The sequence below is a fragment of the Camelus dromedarius genome, chromosome 7, assembly GCF_036321535.1.
Source record: "Camelus dromedarius isolate mCamDro1 chromosome 7, mCamDro1.pat, whole genome shotgun sequence".
In the NCBI taxonomy this organism is placed as follows: domain Eukaryota; kingdom Metazoa; phylum Chordata; class Mammalia; order Artiodactyla; family Camelidae; genus Camelus; species Camelus dromedarius.
This window is the reverse complement of record NC_087442.1, coordinates 16,045,974-16,058,015: the sequence shown is the minus strand read 5'-3', so window position 1 is coordinate 16,058,015 and position 12,042 is coordinate 16,045,974. Positions and strand designations below refer to the sequence as shown.

The window sequence follows — 12,042 nt, the reverse complement described above, 5'->3', positions numbered from 1 at the left end:
TCCTGTGTACTGTTCGTGGGAATGTAAACTGGTGTAGCCTCTATGGAAAACAGTGCACAGGTTCCTCAAAAAGTTAAAAATAGAACTACCATATGATCCAGCAATTCCACTTCTGGGTATTTCTTCAAAGAAAATGAAAATACTAAGGCAAAAAAAATGTATTTCCCACGTTCACTGCAGCATTATTTACAATGGCCAGGATATGGATACAACCTAAGTAGCCATCAACGGGTAAATGGATAAAGAAGATGTGATATATATGAACACACACACACACACACACACAATCTATATAAAGTTAATCCATTAAAAAGGATAAAATTTTGCCATTTATGACAACATGGATGGACCTTGAAGACATGTTAAGTAAGTCAGACAGAGAAAAACAAATAGTGCACAATATCATTTATATGTGGAATCTAAAAAAGCTAAACTTGTAAAAGTAGAGAGAGAATGGTGGTTACAAGGGCTGCTGGGCGGGGGAAATGGGGAGGTGTTCCTCAAAGAGTACAAACATCCAGCTAGAAGATGCCTAGGTTCTGGAGATCTGAGGCACAGCGTCATGGTTATAGATAACACTGTATTGTATACTTAAAAGTTGCTAAAGAAGTGGATCTTAAATGTTCTCACCACAAAAAAGAAATGGTAATTAGGTAACATGATAGAGTTGTTAGCTCAAGGTGGTAATCATATTGCAATATATACGGGTATCAAATAAACACATTGTACACTTTAAACTTACACAATGTTATATGTCAAGTGTATCTTAATAAAGCCAGGGGCAGGAGACTGGTGTGGGGGGGCGCAGAGTGATTCAGGGAGAGAGACAGGAGATGGGATAGGGAGCAAGGAAAGGGCTCTGTAATGAAGTGCTTTAAGGGCCATGGAAAGGAGTTAAGACTAAATTCTAAAGATAAGGCATAAACAAAGTGTGGTCTATTCATACAATGGAATATTATTCAGCCTTAAAAAGGAAGGGAATTCTGATACATGCTACAACATGGATGAACCTTGAGAACATTACGTTAAACGAAATAAACCTGTCACAAAAGGACAAATACTGTATAATTTCACTTACCTGAGGTCCCTAGAGCAGTCAAATTCTTAGAAACAGAAACTAGAATGGTGGTTGCTAGGGGCCGAGACAGCGCCAATAAGGAGTTGTTGTTCAATTGATCCAGATTGCAGTTTTGCAAGAGAAAGTTCTGAAGATTGGCTGCACAATTAAGATGTACTTTATTGAACTGTAGACTTAGAAATGGTAAGATGCTAAGTTTATGTTATGTGTATTTTACCACAGTTAAAAATCCAAAGACAAAGGAAACTCGATAGTCATGTTAAGCAGGGGAGTGATATGATGTGATTTACATTTCAAAAAGTTCCCTCTACAAAAGTCACTTCATTATTATTAATTGATACATTTTCTTAATTAATTAGGGCAAGTTAGATTTTCTCAGCAAGCAATTATTATGGACTATGTGTAAACGATTCCTCCTTCATCTATATGGATGTTCATTAAGATAAAACTGAGATGAGGCTCCTTCCGATGGTATTTATACAGCATTAACTGGTCCAAAATCAAGAATCTTAAAAATGAGTTTTTCTCTAGTTCATTTCTATGGAGGATTAGTTGTTGTGCTAGCGTCACCACTAATTGTGGTTTGCATGGAGTTTTTCAAGTAGCTAGGAGTTTGGGAATGCTAAGGAAGTGCGTGTCACTCCCTTAGAGTGACTGTTAGATCTTGAAATAAAATTAAGTTTCTACAAAGATTTAAAAAACAAACACCGCTGTGAAAAACAGGCTGTGGTCCACATCCCACCCCAACCCAGAGCCCGTCCCAGGGCCAGGCACACACAGCTATCATACAGCTAGACATCATTGACTGTTGTGCTAGTCAAGGGCTGTGTCCAGGGTTTGAGTGACAGCTACCAGTAAGACAAAATGACCTCTGACCTTGATGCATTCAGCAGCATCCTCAGAAGTTAGAGTTGAACTGCAAATGTCTGAATTTCCTGTCATAAGTCTATTATCAATGAATGTTTTTAGGTAGTTCTTGAATGTTTTCTCATCCATTTGTGTCTCCTCCCAGTCCTTAAAAGATACTCCAGTATAGTTTCAGCTTTGCAAGAAGAAAAAGTTCTGGAGATCTGTTACACAATGATGAATACACTTAATACTGCTGAGCCGTACGCTTAAGAATAAGATGGTAGATTTTACCTAATGTGCCTTTTACCACAATTAAAACAAAAAATTTTAAAGATACTCTAATGTAAACTACCTGAAGTCTATTAATGCAGAAATAAACTAGCAGATTCTGCCTTTGCCTATTTTTCTTTCCAGTCTAAGAGCTTATTTATTTAACTGTCTTCATTAGAAGACATGTGATAAGAATTAACCACATCAAAAGAGCTTTTTGTTTTGTTTACAACCCTAACAGTGAACTGTGGGAACAAAGGCATGAATCTAAGCACAACAGATCAATTTGTCAGGTTCAGCTAAATGCCCTTTGGATTTGCTGATGCTCTCATAAAAATGGTGGGAAATCTGCAATCCTTACACCACAGAATTCATCATGCACCCTGGGCCTCTTCTGATCTCAGGACTGACACCTGGGCTGGGAGCCATGACGTCCTGGAGAAGTGATAGGAGGTCTCTGGCTTCCAGTCTGATTTCTCCCCACGGGGAGAACCAAGATCAGGTCAGAGCCCATCAATGCAGATGCAACGCGGGGCCACAAGGGGGAGGTGTGACTCTAGACCAGGGTTAATCCATCTCCTATGGGGTCTGTAGCCAGCTCTGTCTCCGTACTTTCTTCCCTGCTCTCCTCCTCTAGAGGGTCTTAATTTAGAAATGATATACTAAAGAAATGCTTGTTCTGTTTACTGAACATGATTTTCTGTTCTGCATAAGATTTGTTTACTTTAGCAGGAAAAATACTCGCTGCTTTATATTTATGTAGGTCATTCCTGTTACATTTCTGTGTGGGTCAGTGGCCCACACGGGTGAAAACGTTCCTCTCACTTGCACTAAACTTTGGGAAAACATCAAAGAGCCCACAGTGTCAAAGCACACAGAACTTGCCGTAGGGGTGGGTGCTGGCTCTGCTGTTTGCTCAGATTTTAGCTCCCACTGTGGGCCTGAGGCCCTGCAGGGTACAGAGGTGGAGAGGTCTGAGGGAGCTATCAGAAAATGCAGGGTGGGGATGTGGGTGGGGAATCTGTATTTCCCAAAGCTCACAGGACTTGTGCTGGGAAACACTGCACCTATACACTGAAGTGCATGGAAAAGCAACGTCGTAATGATATTCTTTTCTAAGTCACCTTAGAAAGCACCATCTTGAAGAATTCCTGCTGACCTTATGGGGCTTCCTGTGGAAAACGGGAGCCAGGAGAGATTTTAAGCAGAGACAAATCTGGGTTCCAGGAAAATCCTTGGGCAGCCACGTGGTAGTAAGAGTGGAGATGGTCAAGATCCTGGGAAGAGAGACCGTCCAGGACAGTGTGTGTCCAGCTGGAGATGATAAGGCTGTGGGACTGGGAAAGGAGAAGAGGACAGGAGGGCAGTAGGCGTTTTGAGAAAATAAAGGCCACTGTGAGGGGCGCAGGGCAGAGAGAAGTTAAGGATAACTTGGGTTAATTCACTAAGAAAAGGTTTACGGGGCAGGGGGAGGTAAGGGTGAGGGCATGTACTGAGTATCACAGAGGCCATACTGAGTGTGAGGTACCCTTGGGACATTCAGGTGGAGGTGACCAGGTGGCCACAACCAAGAAAGTCAAGTACGGTAAGCAGGGGAATGGCTCCTCAAAGACGTCCATGCTCTAATCCCCAGACCTGTATGTTCCCTTACGTGGCAAGGGGACTTGGCAGTGCGATTAAGCTCAGGATTTTGAGATGCTGAGAGTGCCCTGAATTATCCAGGTGGGTCCAATCTAATTACATGGCTCCTCATAAGCAGAGTATCTTCCCCAGCTGTGGTCAGTGGGAGACGTGACTAAGGAAGATCAGAGAGATGCACCCCTGCTGGCTTTGACAATGGAGAAAAGGGGTCATAAACAGCCTCTAGGGTGATGGAAAAAGAAGAAAATGGATTCTCCCCGGAGCCTCCAGAAAGGAACACGGCCCTGCCAATACCTCTATTGTAGCCCTGAGAGACCCATGTTGGACTTCTGACCTTCAGAGCAGAAAAACAATAAATCAGTTTGGGTTATTGAAAGCCATTAAGTTTGTGATCATTTGTTGCAGCAACAACAAGAGATTAAGACTGATGACAGATTCAGACTCCTAGCCTGTGCCCCCAGGGCCCATGTTAGCAGCCTCACCCTGGTGATGCCCAGCGCGCCGACATTCTCGCTGAAGGACGTGGTGCCGTTCCCCGTCCCCCAGGCCCCTGCCAGCAGGCAGCCGAGGCCCTCGATGCCAATGCCTCGGTTGATGGCATGCTTAGGAGGAGGTGGTGCCCCCACCAGGCGGGCACAGGCATAATAATCGCCTACTGACTCCACCACGGAAGAGATCACCCCTGCGATGATCCCAAAGACCCCAGCCAGGCTGATGGTGGGGCGGCCCCACTGTCCTGAAAATTCAATGAAGAGGGAACATTAATCCAGAAGATAACAATTCTGCTGAACTCCAAATAACTTCTTTGCCAGAGGGTTCTCTGGAAGGCTTTAAAGACTGGATAACACGTCTTCCAACCCCACAACTATCCTGAGGCTTTGTCTGGGACTCCTGCCCTACCATGCCTCCCTGAAGGTAGGTCAGATGCCCTGATCTTGAGGTCACTGTGCATAGAAAGGGCCAGCAACCAGGCCTCTTCCCAGGAAGGCCTTGATGCATTCTGAAGCCAAGATTCTTACTGAGGAAGGCGCTAGCTCCCCAGTCCATAAGGCCAGGCCAGCCCTCACTGGAGCCTGGTTATTTGCACATCCTGAGCCATGAAGTGCAGGGAAAGGAGACCAGACGTGGCCTAAGGGATGGTCTTGACCACCTGCCTGGAAATGTTCTAATTCAATCATGAGCCTCCCTTGCATGGGATCCACCAAATCCAGGAGAAGACACAAAGGTCAGCTAGGGGTTTGGGACCTCTCTGTCCTCTCCCCAGTCCCAGGCTATGGGGTCTGAGCAACATGGAGGAGCGGATGAGGCATGTGGGCCAGCTTGGAGTAGGTCTGGGAGTGGAAGCCTTTGGTCTACCACCCCCACAGGGCTCTTAGGACAACCCAAGGGTCTCTTCTTCTCTTAGGGGGGGTCTCTCCCCAGGGCCTGTCCCTCCTTGTCAGACCCCTGAAGGCAATCTCTCCCTGGCTCTATTTAACCCTCCCTCCAGTGCTCACCCGCCTGCGCCGTCCTGGGAGACGTGTCCCAGGCAAGATGGGCCCCATCTTCTCGTTACCTGGGTAAGGGAGACGAAACCAAGGAGCCTGGTTCAGGACGTTGCCTTTGGTGTCAGTTCGGGCGAGGTACCCGTAGGCTGTGGGTACCGAGGGGAGGGCGTTGGTGATGGTGAGCACAAAGCAGAGCAGCCAGGAAATGCAGAGCCCCATCAGCACCTGCCAGAGGGAGGTGCCTTCACACTCGCCCCACCCCGCCAACACCTCCCACGGGGGCCGGGCAAAGCTGGGAGTCAGCAAAGCTCTTTCAAATGAGGAAGTGTTGGGTTACGAACACTGTCAGTGACAACAGGAATCTGCTGTGTCCGTGGATAACTAGTGTATTAAAGGAACATACAGAATAAACCACGGGGACACCCTGTGTCAAGTAGAGGCAGAAATGTCTAGGAAAGTGGACACGGCCTGGGTCAGAAGGAGTGCAGTCTGGCTCCCTTTCTGCTCTTTGCTGGTCACATGACCTTGGGTCAAACCCTCTGGGCCTCAGTTTCCTACACAGATAATGGGAATTACAACCATTGTTCTGCAAAACCTGAAGCAGGATTTCTTAAAACAGGGTCTTCAGATATACTGATTTTTAATCTCTGGTGGTGGAACCCCCAACCCTCTATTTTTAGCAATGTCCCCAAGAGATTGTTACGCACACTGAATTTTAGAACTACTGGCCTACAGGGTTGTTGAAGGGTCAATGAGATCATTATGTGGATCATTACTGACAAAGCGGAATGTAATTTACAGATAAATGAAACCTGAAAACACATTTTGTGGTTTGCAGCTGTACCTGCTTGACAGTGAGGACCAAATTCAACAGAGATGGCTCTGAAAGGGAGGTGTCACCATCATCCCTGGGTATTTGGATTACCCATGGGCTAGTGAGAAAAAATCTGGCCTAAGCAACCTGGCCTTTAGTTTTGAATCCTTAGTGGTGAGCCTGGCGGTCTCCCGGTGCCATGCTATGAGGACGGCCAGGAACACGACAAGCCTGTCCCACACTGGTGCCCAGGGCAGCAACCTAGGGCGAGCTCTCTGCTCCTGGACGAGAAGCACTGAGGAAAGAGCTGGGACATTACACACACGGCATTACACCTGTGGTCAGGGGGCTCCCACTGCTCTCAGGGTGCGGGGTGAGACAGGGGGATTAAGAGAGGCTGAGGAGGTGAGGCCACTGCAGGTGGAAAGCATGTGACTCGGGGGCCATCTGGGAATGCAAAAGGCTGCCCTCCCTCTCCAGGTGAGTCGACTATGAATGGCAGAGGGTGGGAGTGCTTCTTACAGGGAAGACCTGAAACAGGTAGAACTTAGAGGTGTGACACTTCTTCTCTCGTCCGTAAACGGGCACAGGCACCGCGATGCTTTTCAGGTACTGAGAAAACAGCACGATGAGGAAGACAGTCCTGAAACAGAAACAAACCACACCCAACCTGGCGAGCTGGGGCTTGTCCTGAGTGAGGGTCTGGGAAGCTGGGCCACCACGTGTCTCTGGGACGGGGCAGGGGGCACAGGTGCTGTGCTGGGAGGGTCCCCACATAGGCCCCACTCTTCAGTGGGCTCTGAAAAGGTAGGCGGGTCCTTTTCAGAAGCTGCTGGTGTCTGAAGAGGAGCAGTGAGGGGACCACGCCCTTGGAGCCTAAGAGAAATAAGCAGGGCAGCCGGACAGAGTCAGCAGTTAGAGCCAGTGAGGCCAGAGTCAGAGACCATTTGCTCGTCCAGGTCGTCCTGCAGGTCCTATGATCAGACCACAACGGACAGAGTGAATGAGCGCATCCTGTGTCATCCTCAAGTCCCTTAAAGCTCAGTTTAAGTGCTGAAGGCCTCTTTTTCCAGGAAACTTTCTTGACCACCCCCTAAGCTGGCTGTCACCACTCCGTCCCCTGAACAAGCACGGCAGTCTGTGACTCTCATCACTGTCTCCTGGTGTCACAGGTACTTAGATCCACATCTTATCCCTTTCCCGCACTACAAAGTGCTGAAGAGCTGGGGCCATGTCTTTGCACCCTTCCCAGGTTCCGGAAGTTTACAAGCGTTTGCTCAGTGAAAACCTAGGAGGCAGGGGACAGGCGCATCAGCTTTCTGTGAACACTACACTAAGTGTGTTTATACACTGCTTGCGATGAACTCATTTCCTGTGAGTACTAGTAACATAATAAATAGCGACAATACATTATAAATAGCCATTTCACTGATTTTTTTTTTCACTGCTTTTTAAGGTATGGTAATGTTCAGGGAAGTTATTTGTAAACCACAAGAGTTTGCCAATGTCCAGGACTCATTATTCTTACTGGGTAATCTTCCGTCAAAGAACTTAGATGATCCTCCCTCCCCGGAGAGAACTTACGTGGCGGCAATCCCCCAGTGGATCCCAGCGTCACTGCCCGCAGTATCAAAGAGAGGCAGGGCCACCAGGGCGATGGTCGGAGCAACCGTCAAGGGGCCAATGAAGCGCATGAGAAAGCCAATGAGGCCAGAGAAGCCCACCAGCATCTGGACACAGGAAGCGACCATGATGGCTCCCTGCAGCTGAAAAGGGAGTGTGGGCTCAGCACCTGAGAGCCTGCAACAAGGGCCAGGGCCTCAGTCTGACCCAGGCCACGGGGACTGGTGGCAATTTCGGCGTCAGTGCAGGGGCAAAACTGGACCCCAAAGGGACTGAGGGAAGGAGAGCTCTGACCTCACTCCTCTCTCCAGTCCTGTATTTCCAACCGCCTGTTGGACATTTTCACTTAATGTGAAGTTTTTCAGGAAGTAGTCTTCAAGATGATTTATTGTTCATAGTGATGCTGCTGATGATGCATAATACATAACACTGGCATCACCCAGTAGTGTACTGAACAACTTGCCGCTTTATTTTTCTCTGTTTCCCTACTTTCCGTTGCAGGGGTGGGCAAAGGTTTTCTGTAAAGGACCAGAGAGTGGAGAGCTGAGGCCCTGTGGGCCACACAGGCTGAGGCGAGACTTTTCCAGGTAAGATGTGAACAAGTGAGCCTGGCCGTGTCCCAATACAGCTCCACCGGTAGGCACACGGAAATCTGAATTTCATGTAATTTTGACATGTCAGCAAGTATTATTATTCATTTGATTTTTTTGACAGTTTAAAACATAAAACTGTCTTCAGTTTGGGGGCTGTATAAAGAACAGACAACTGGCCAGATGTGGCTCATGGGTTGTAGTTTACCAACCTCAGATCTCTTGGACTGACTGAGTTTACTTCTTTTTCACTTTACTAACTTGGGTGTTTTACATTCTGTTTTATCCCTGAAAACTTTCCTTACTTTGAAGTCTGCTCTTTCTGGAAAGAAAGAAGTGTGACTCCTGTTTTCTTTTGATTAGTGTTAACATGGAATACTCTCCATCCATTTACTTTTAATCGATATGTATCTTTATATTTAAAATAGGTTTCTCCTGGACAACATGCAGTTGGGTCTTGTTTTTTGATCCACTCTGACAATCTCTTTTAATCAGTGCGTTTAGACCAAAGGTGCCCAAAGTGATTAGTGATATCTTGGATTAATATCCACCATATTTGTTACTGTTTTTTATTTGTTGTTCGTGTTCTTTGTTTCTAATTTTGTCTTCCACTCTTTTTCTGCCTTTTGTGGTTTTTGAGTTTTTTATATGATTCCATTTACTCTCCTTTCTTGGCATATCAGTTATCCTTTTTTTCCCCTGTAGTAGTTGCCCTAGAGTTTGCAATATACATTTACAACAAATCCAAGTCCACTTTCAAATAACACTATACTACTTTATGAGTAGTGTGAGTACCCTACAGTAACAAAACAATCCTAATTTCTCCCACCTAGTCTTTGCACCACTGCTGTCATTCATATCACTTTTATATAAGCATATATAAGTACGTATACTTTTAAAAACCACCATAATACTGAAAGGTGAAGCTTAAACTGGTTTAGTGTGTTTTTTTAAAAAAAAAATGAGCTGGCCATTTCCTCCCAGAGTTTTCTACTTTTTCCTTCACCGTATTCTTAAAATATAATCATTGTTTATTTGTCTTCTCCATTACTGCTTATACCCTAGTAAGTAACAACATTCCTATTGGTCCTGTATTTGCATCACATTAGTATTGTGATGTACAGTTGGACCACTAACCATCAGTAGCTTCAAGACTTGTAATGTGTGTGATCAAATATAACTCAGTGAAACATGGAAAATCTACCTTAAAGTCCAATAGGCTGGCTCAGTGAATTAAACCAATTAGTCAATTAATAAAATGAGGTTGAAACTTCGAAGAACTCCCCCTGACTTACAGCTCTGGTGAAAAACACTGGGCCAGCAGATGGAGCTGAAATGCCACAGATAAGACTCTGGGTTGGGCTCCCTGTGGGACACCTGGAAAAATAGCGGAGGCCCCTGTTTTGGATCTGAACAAGAGGAACCCCTATTCTAGGCCCTGTGATTTTTTTGTTGTTGGTGGGGGAGGTAATTAGGTTTACTTCTTTATTCTTAGAGGCGGGACTGGGGATTGAACCCAGGACCTTGTGTATGCTAAGCATGTGCTCTGCCACTTGAGCTACACCCTCCCCCTAGGCCATGTGTTTTAAAGCAGGAGTTGGCAAAATTTTTCTGTAAAAGGCCAGACAGTAAATATTTCAGGTTTTTGTGGATCACATGTAGTTTCTGTCACATTCTTTTCCTTCTCTTTTTTTTTTTAAGCAACCTTTTAAAATACAAAAACCATTCTTAGTTGGCGAGCAGTCAAAAAACAGACCACAGGTTGGGTTTGGTCCAAGAGCCATAGTTTGCTGACTCCTGCTTTAGAGGAGACTCCATATAATCACAAACACAAAAATAAACAGTAAATGTATTAACAAAGACATGAGCGTGTCAGTCGCTTGGAATCCTGTGCCCAATGCAGACACAGCGTGACCCATGTCCCTGAACATCCGCCTTCACTACCAATGCCATGGCCTCAGAACACAAGGTAACTGCCTCTGCATGTGGTGAAGGTTTGTAGCACTGCAGTGTTGAGACAGACACGACATTAGAACACAGGAAGGATTCAAGCAGCAGCAGTGCTTACATAGAAGAGACAAATTAACTTGTCAGATCTTTCTTCTTGGATAGTATAAAGGCAAGAGATTCTTGCATAAGAAATTATAGTTCTCAGTAGGGCTGAGTGAACGGGAAAGCCTGACCCTGGCATCTAGCAGAGCAGGGCAAGAAAACTGATAGAATTTATATTTTACGGCAGGACAAGAAAAAATTAAACATAAAATTCTGTTTGTTTGGGCCTCCTCCCTCCCTAATGTGCGGTGTGCACATTACACATTAACCAGAGCTCCTCAAAGCTGGGAGTGCCTGCTCAACCAGAAAGATCAATTTTTCCCCTTTCTTCTGACGCTAACAATGTAACTGCTTAAGAGAACAGTGTTCTTTCCCAGCTCTGCAGGGGGTCCTGGTGACTTGTACGTGCCTACCTGGACCATAGATCCTTGGTGAACTTTGTGTAATATATCAGTATGTCATTTTGGTGTACGATCCTTTGTCTCAAAAATCTATGACTCTGCCTTCGATTCCCAGTTCTCAGATCCTTCTGAGAAGCTGCTTCCTGGGTTATAATCCTCAGTTTGGCTTGAAAAAAATTCCTTTTTCTTCTTCTTAACTTGGTAGCTAATTGAATTTTTGTTGACAAACCCCACTTATTCTTTGCTTAGTTTTAGTTTGGATTTATCAAAGCCAAATACTGGCTCCCTGGAAGAGAGCAGGAAAGAAAACAAACCCCAAAAAGCCTCAAACCACGTGTGTTTTGTGATTCATGTTACTGATGATGTAATAAAGCTAGACTGCACTGAAGGAAAAACACACCTGCTTTGGAAAAGGTGGTACAACACATGGCATTTGGAGACTGGTCAGTTGACTTGGTAAATATCCAAGGCCCACCAGCGTGACAAATGAAATTCTTAAGTATATCTTCATCTGGAACTACATGGAAAAGTTCTTTAAAGATTAAAAACCCCTGTTAACTCTGGGACCACCCTGCGAGAAAAGGAAGCACAAGGACTTGATAGATCACTGAAGGCCGTCCACACCTGGGCGCACTGCTGGACTGTGTATCAGAGCACAGGCACGTGCAGAAAGACTGTTTTTGAAAGGGAAGAAGAGCAGAAAGTTCTGGCTGAAATTCACAAGCTATGGCTCAGACTGGTCTCAGATTGGTATCCTTATCAGCACGGTGCTCCTGAGATACCAGCATGTCGGTGGTTGTGTCCACGCTGAATGAGGACTGACCCCGGCAAAAGCCCCGGCAAAGGGGGCTTCAGCTCTGCTGTGGGGTGTTTGGTGCAGATGTGGCCCAGAGCAGCTACCCAACCAGTCTCCCTTTGAAAGACCAGGCTTAACTAGTCTGCTACTGGGCACTATTTCGAATCAGACCCCTACTGAATGGCACCAAATAATCACAAGATCAGAGGTGTCTCTTCAAATCTTAAGTGATTTCAGAAAGACACTCAAATAAGGAAGGGGCTGATCAACAGAATTTGATGATTAAAAGGAAGTAATTATATTCAGGAAAAGAAAAGACAGTCACACAAGGAGGGGTTCACAGGATCCATGAGCAAGTGACAGTCCCCCCTCTCCTGGATGGACACTCCTCACTAGATAACCTAACTATCAACACGACTTGAATCCCACTATGCAGGTCTC

At 45.6% G+C, this 12,042-nt stretch overlaps 1 protein-coding gene across 3 annotated transcripts in view; it reads right to left on the bottom strand.

Moving 5' to 3' along the window:
* Positions 1-12,042, bottom strand: part of LOC105091610 (solute carrier family 23 member 1) — a 47,865-nt gene that overhangs the window by 11,215 nt on the left and 24,608 nt on the right. For all 3 annotated transcript variants that reach the window (XM_064487337.1, XM_064487336.1, XM_010983154.3), the window contains 4 exons: positions 7,724-7,905; positions 6,662-6,782; positions 5,394-5,550; positions 4,321-4,574 (listed from right to left, as the gene is read on the bottom strand). In XM_064487337.1, the coding sequence (XP_064343407.1) occupies positions 4,321-4,574; positions 5,394-5,550; positions 6,662-6,782; positions 7,724-7,905 (714 nt within the window). The remainder of the gene's footprint in view (positions 1-4,320; positions 4,575-5,393; positions 5,551-6,661; positions 6,783-7,723; positions 7,906-12,042) is intronic.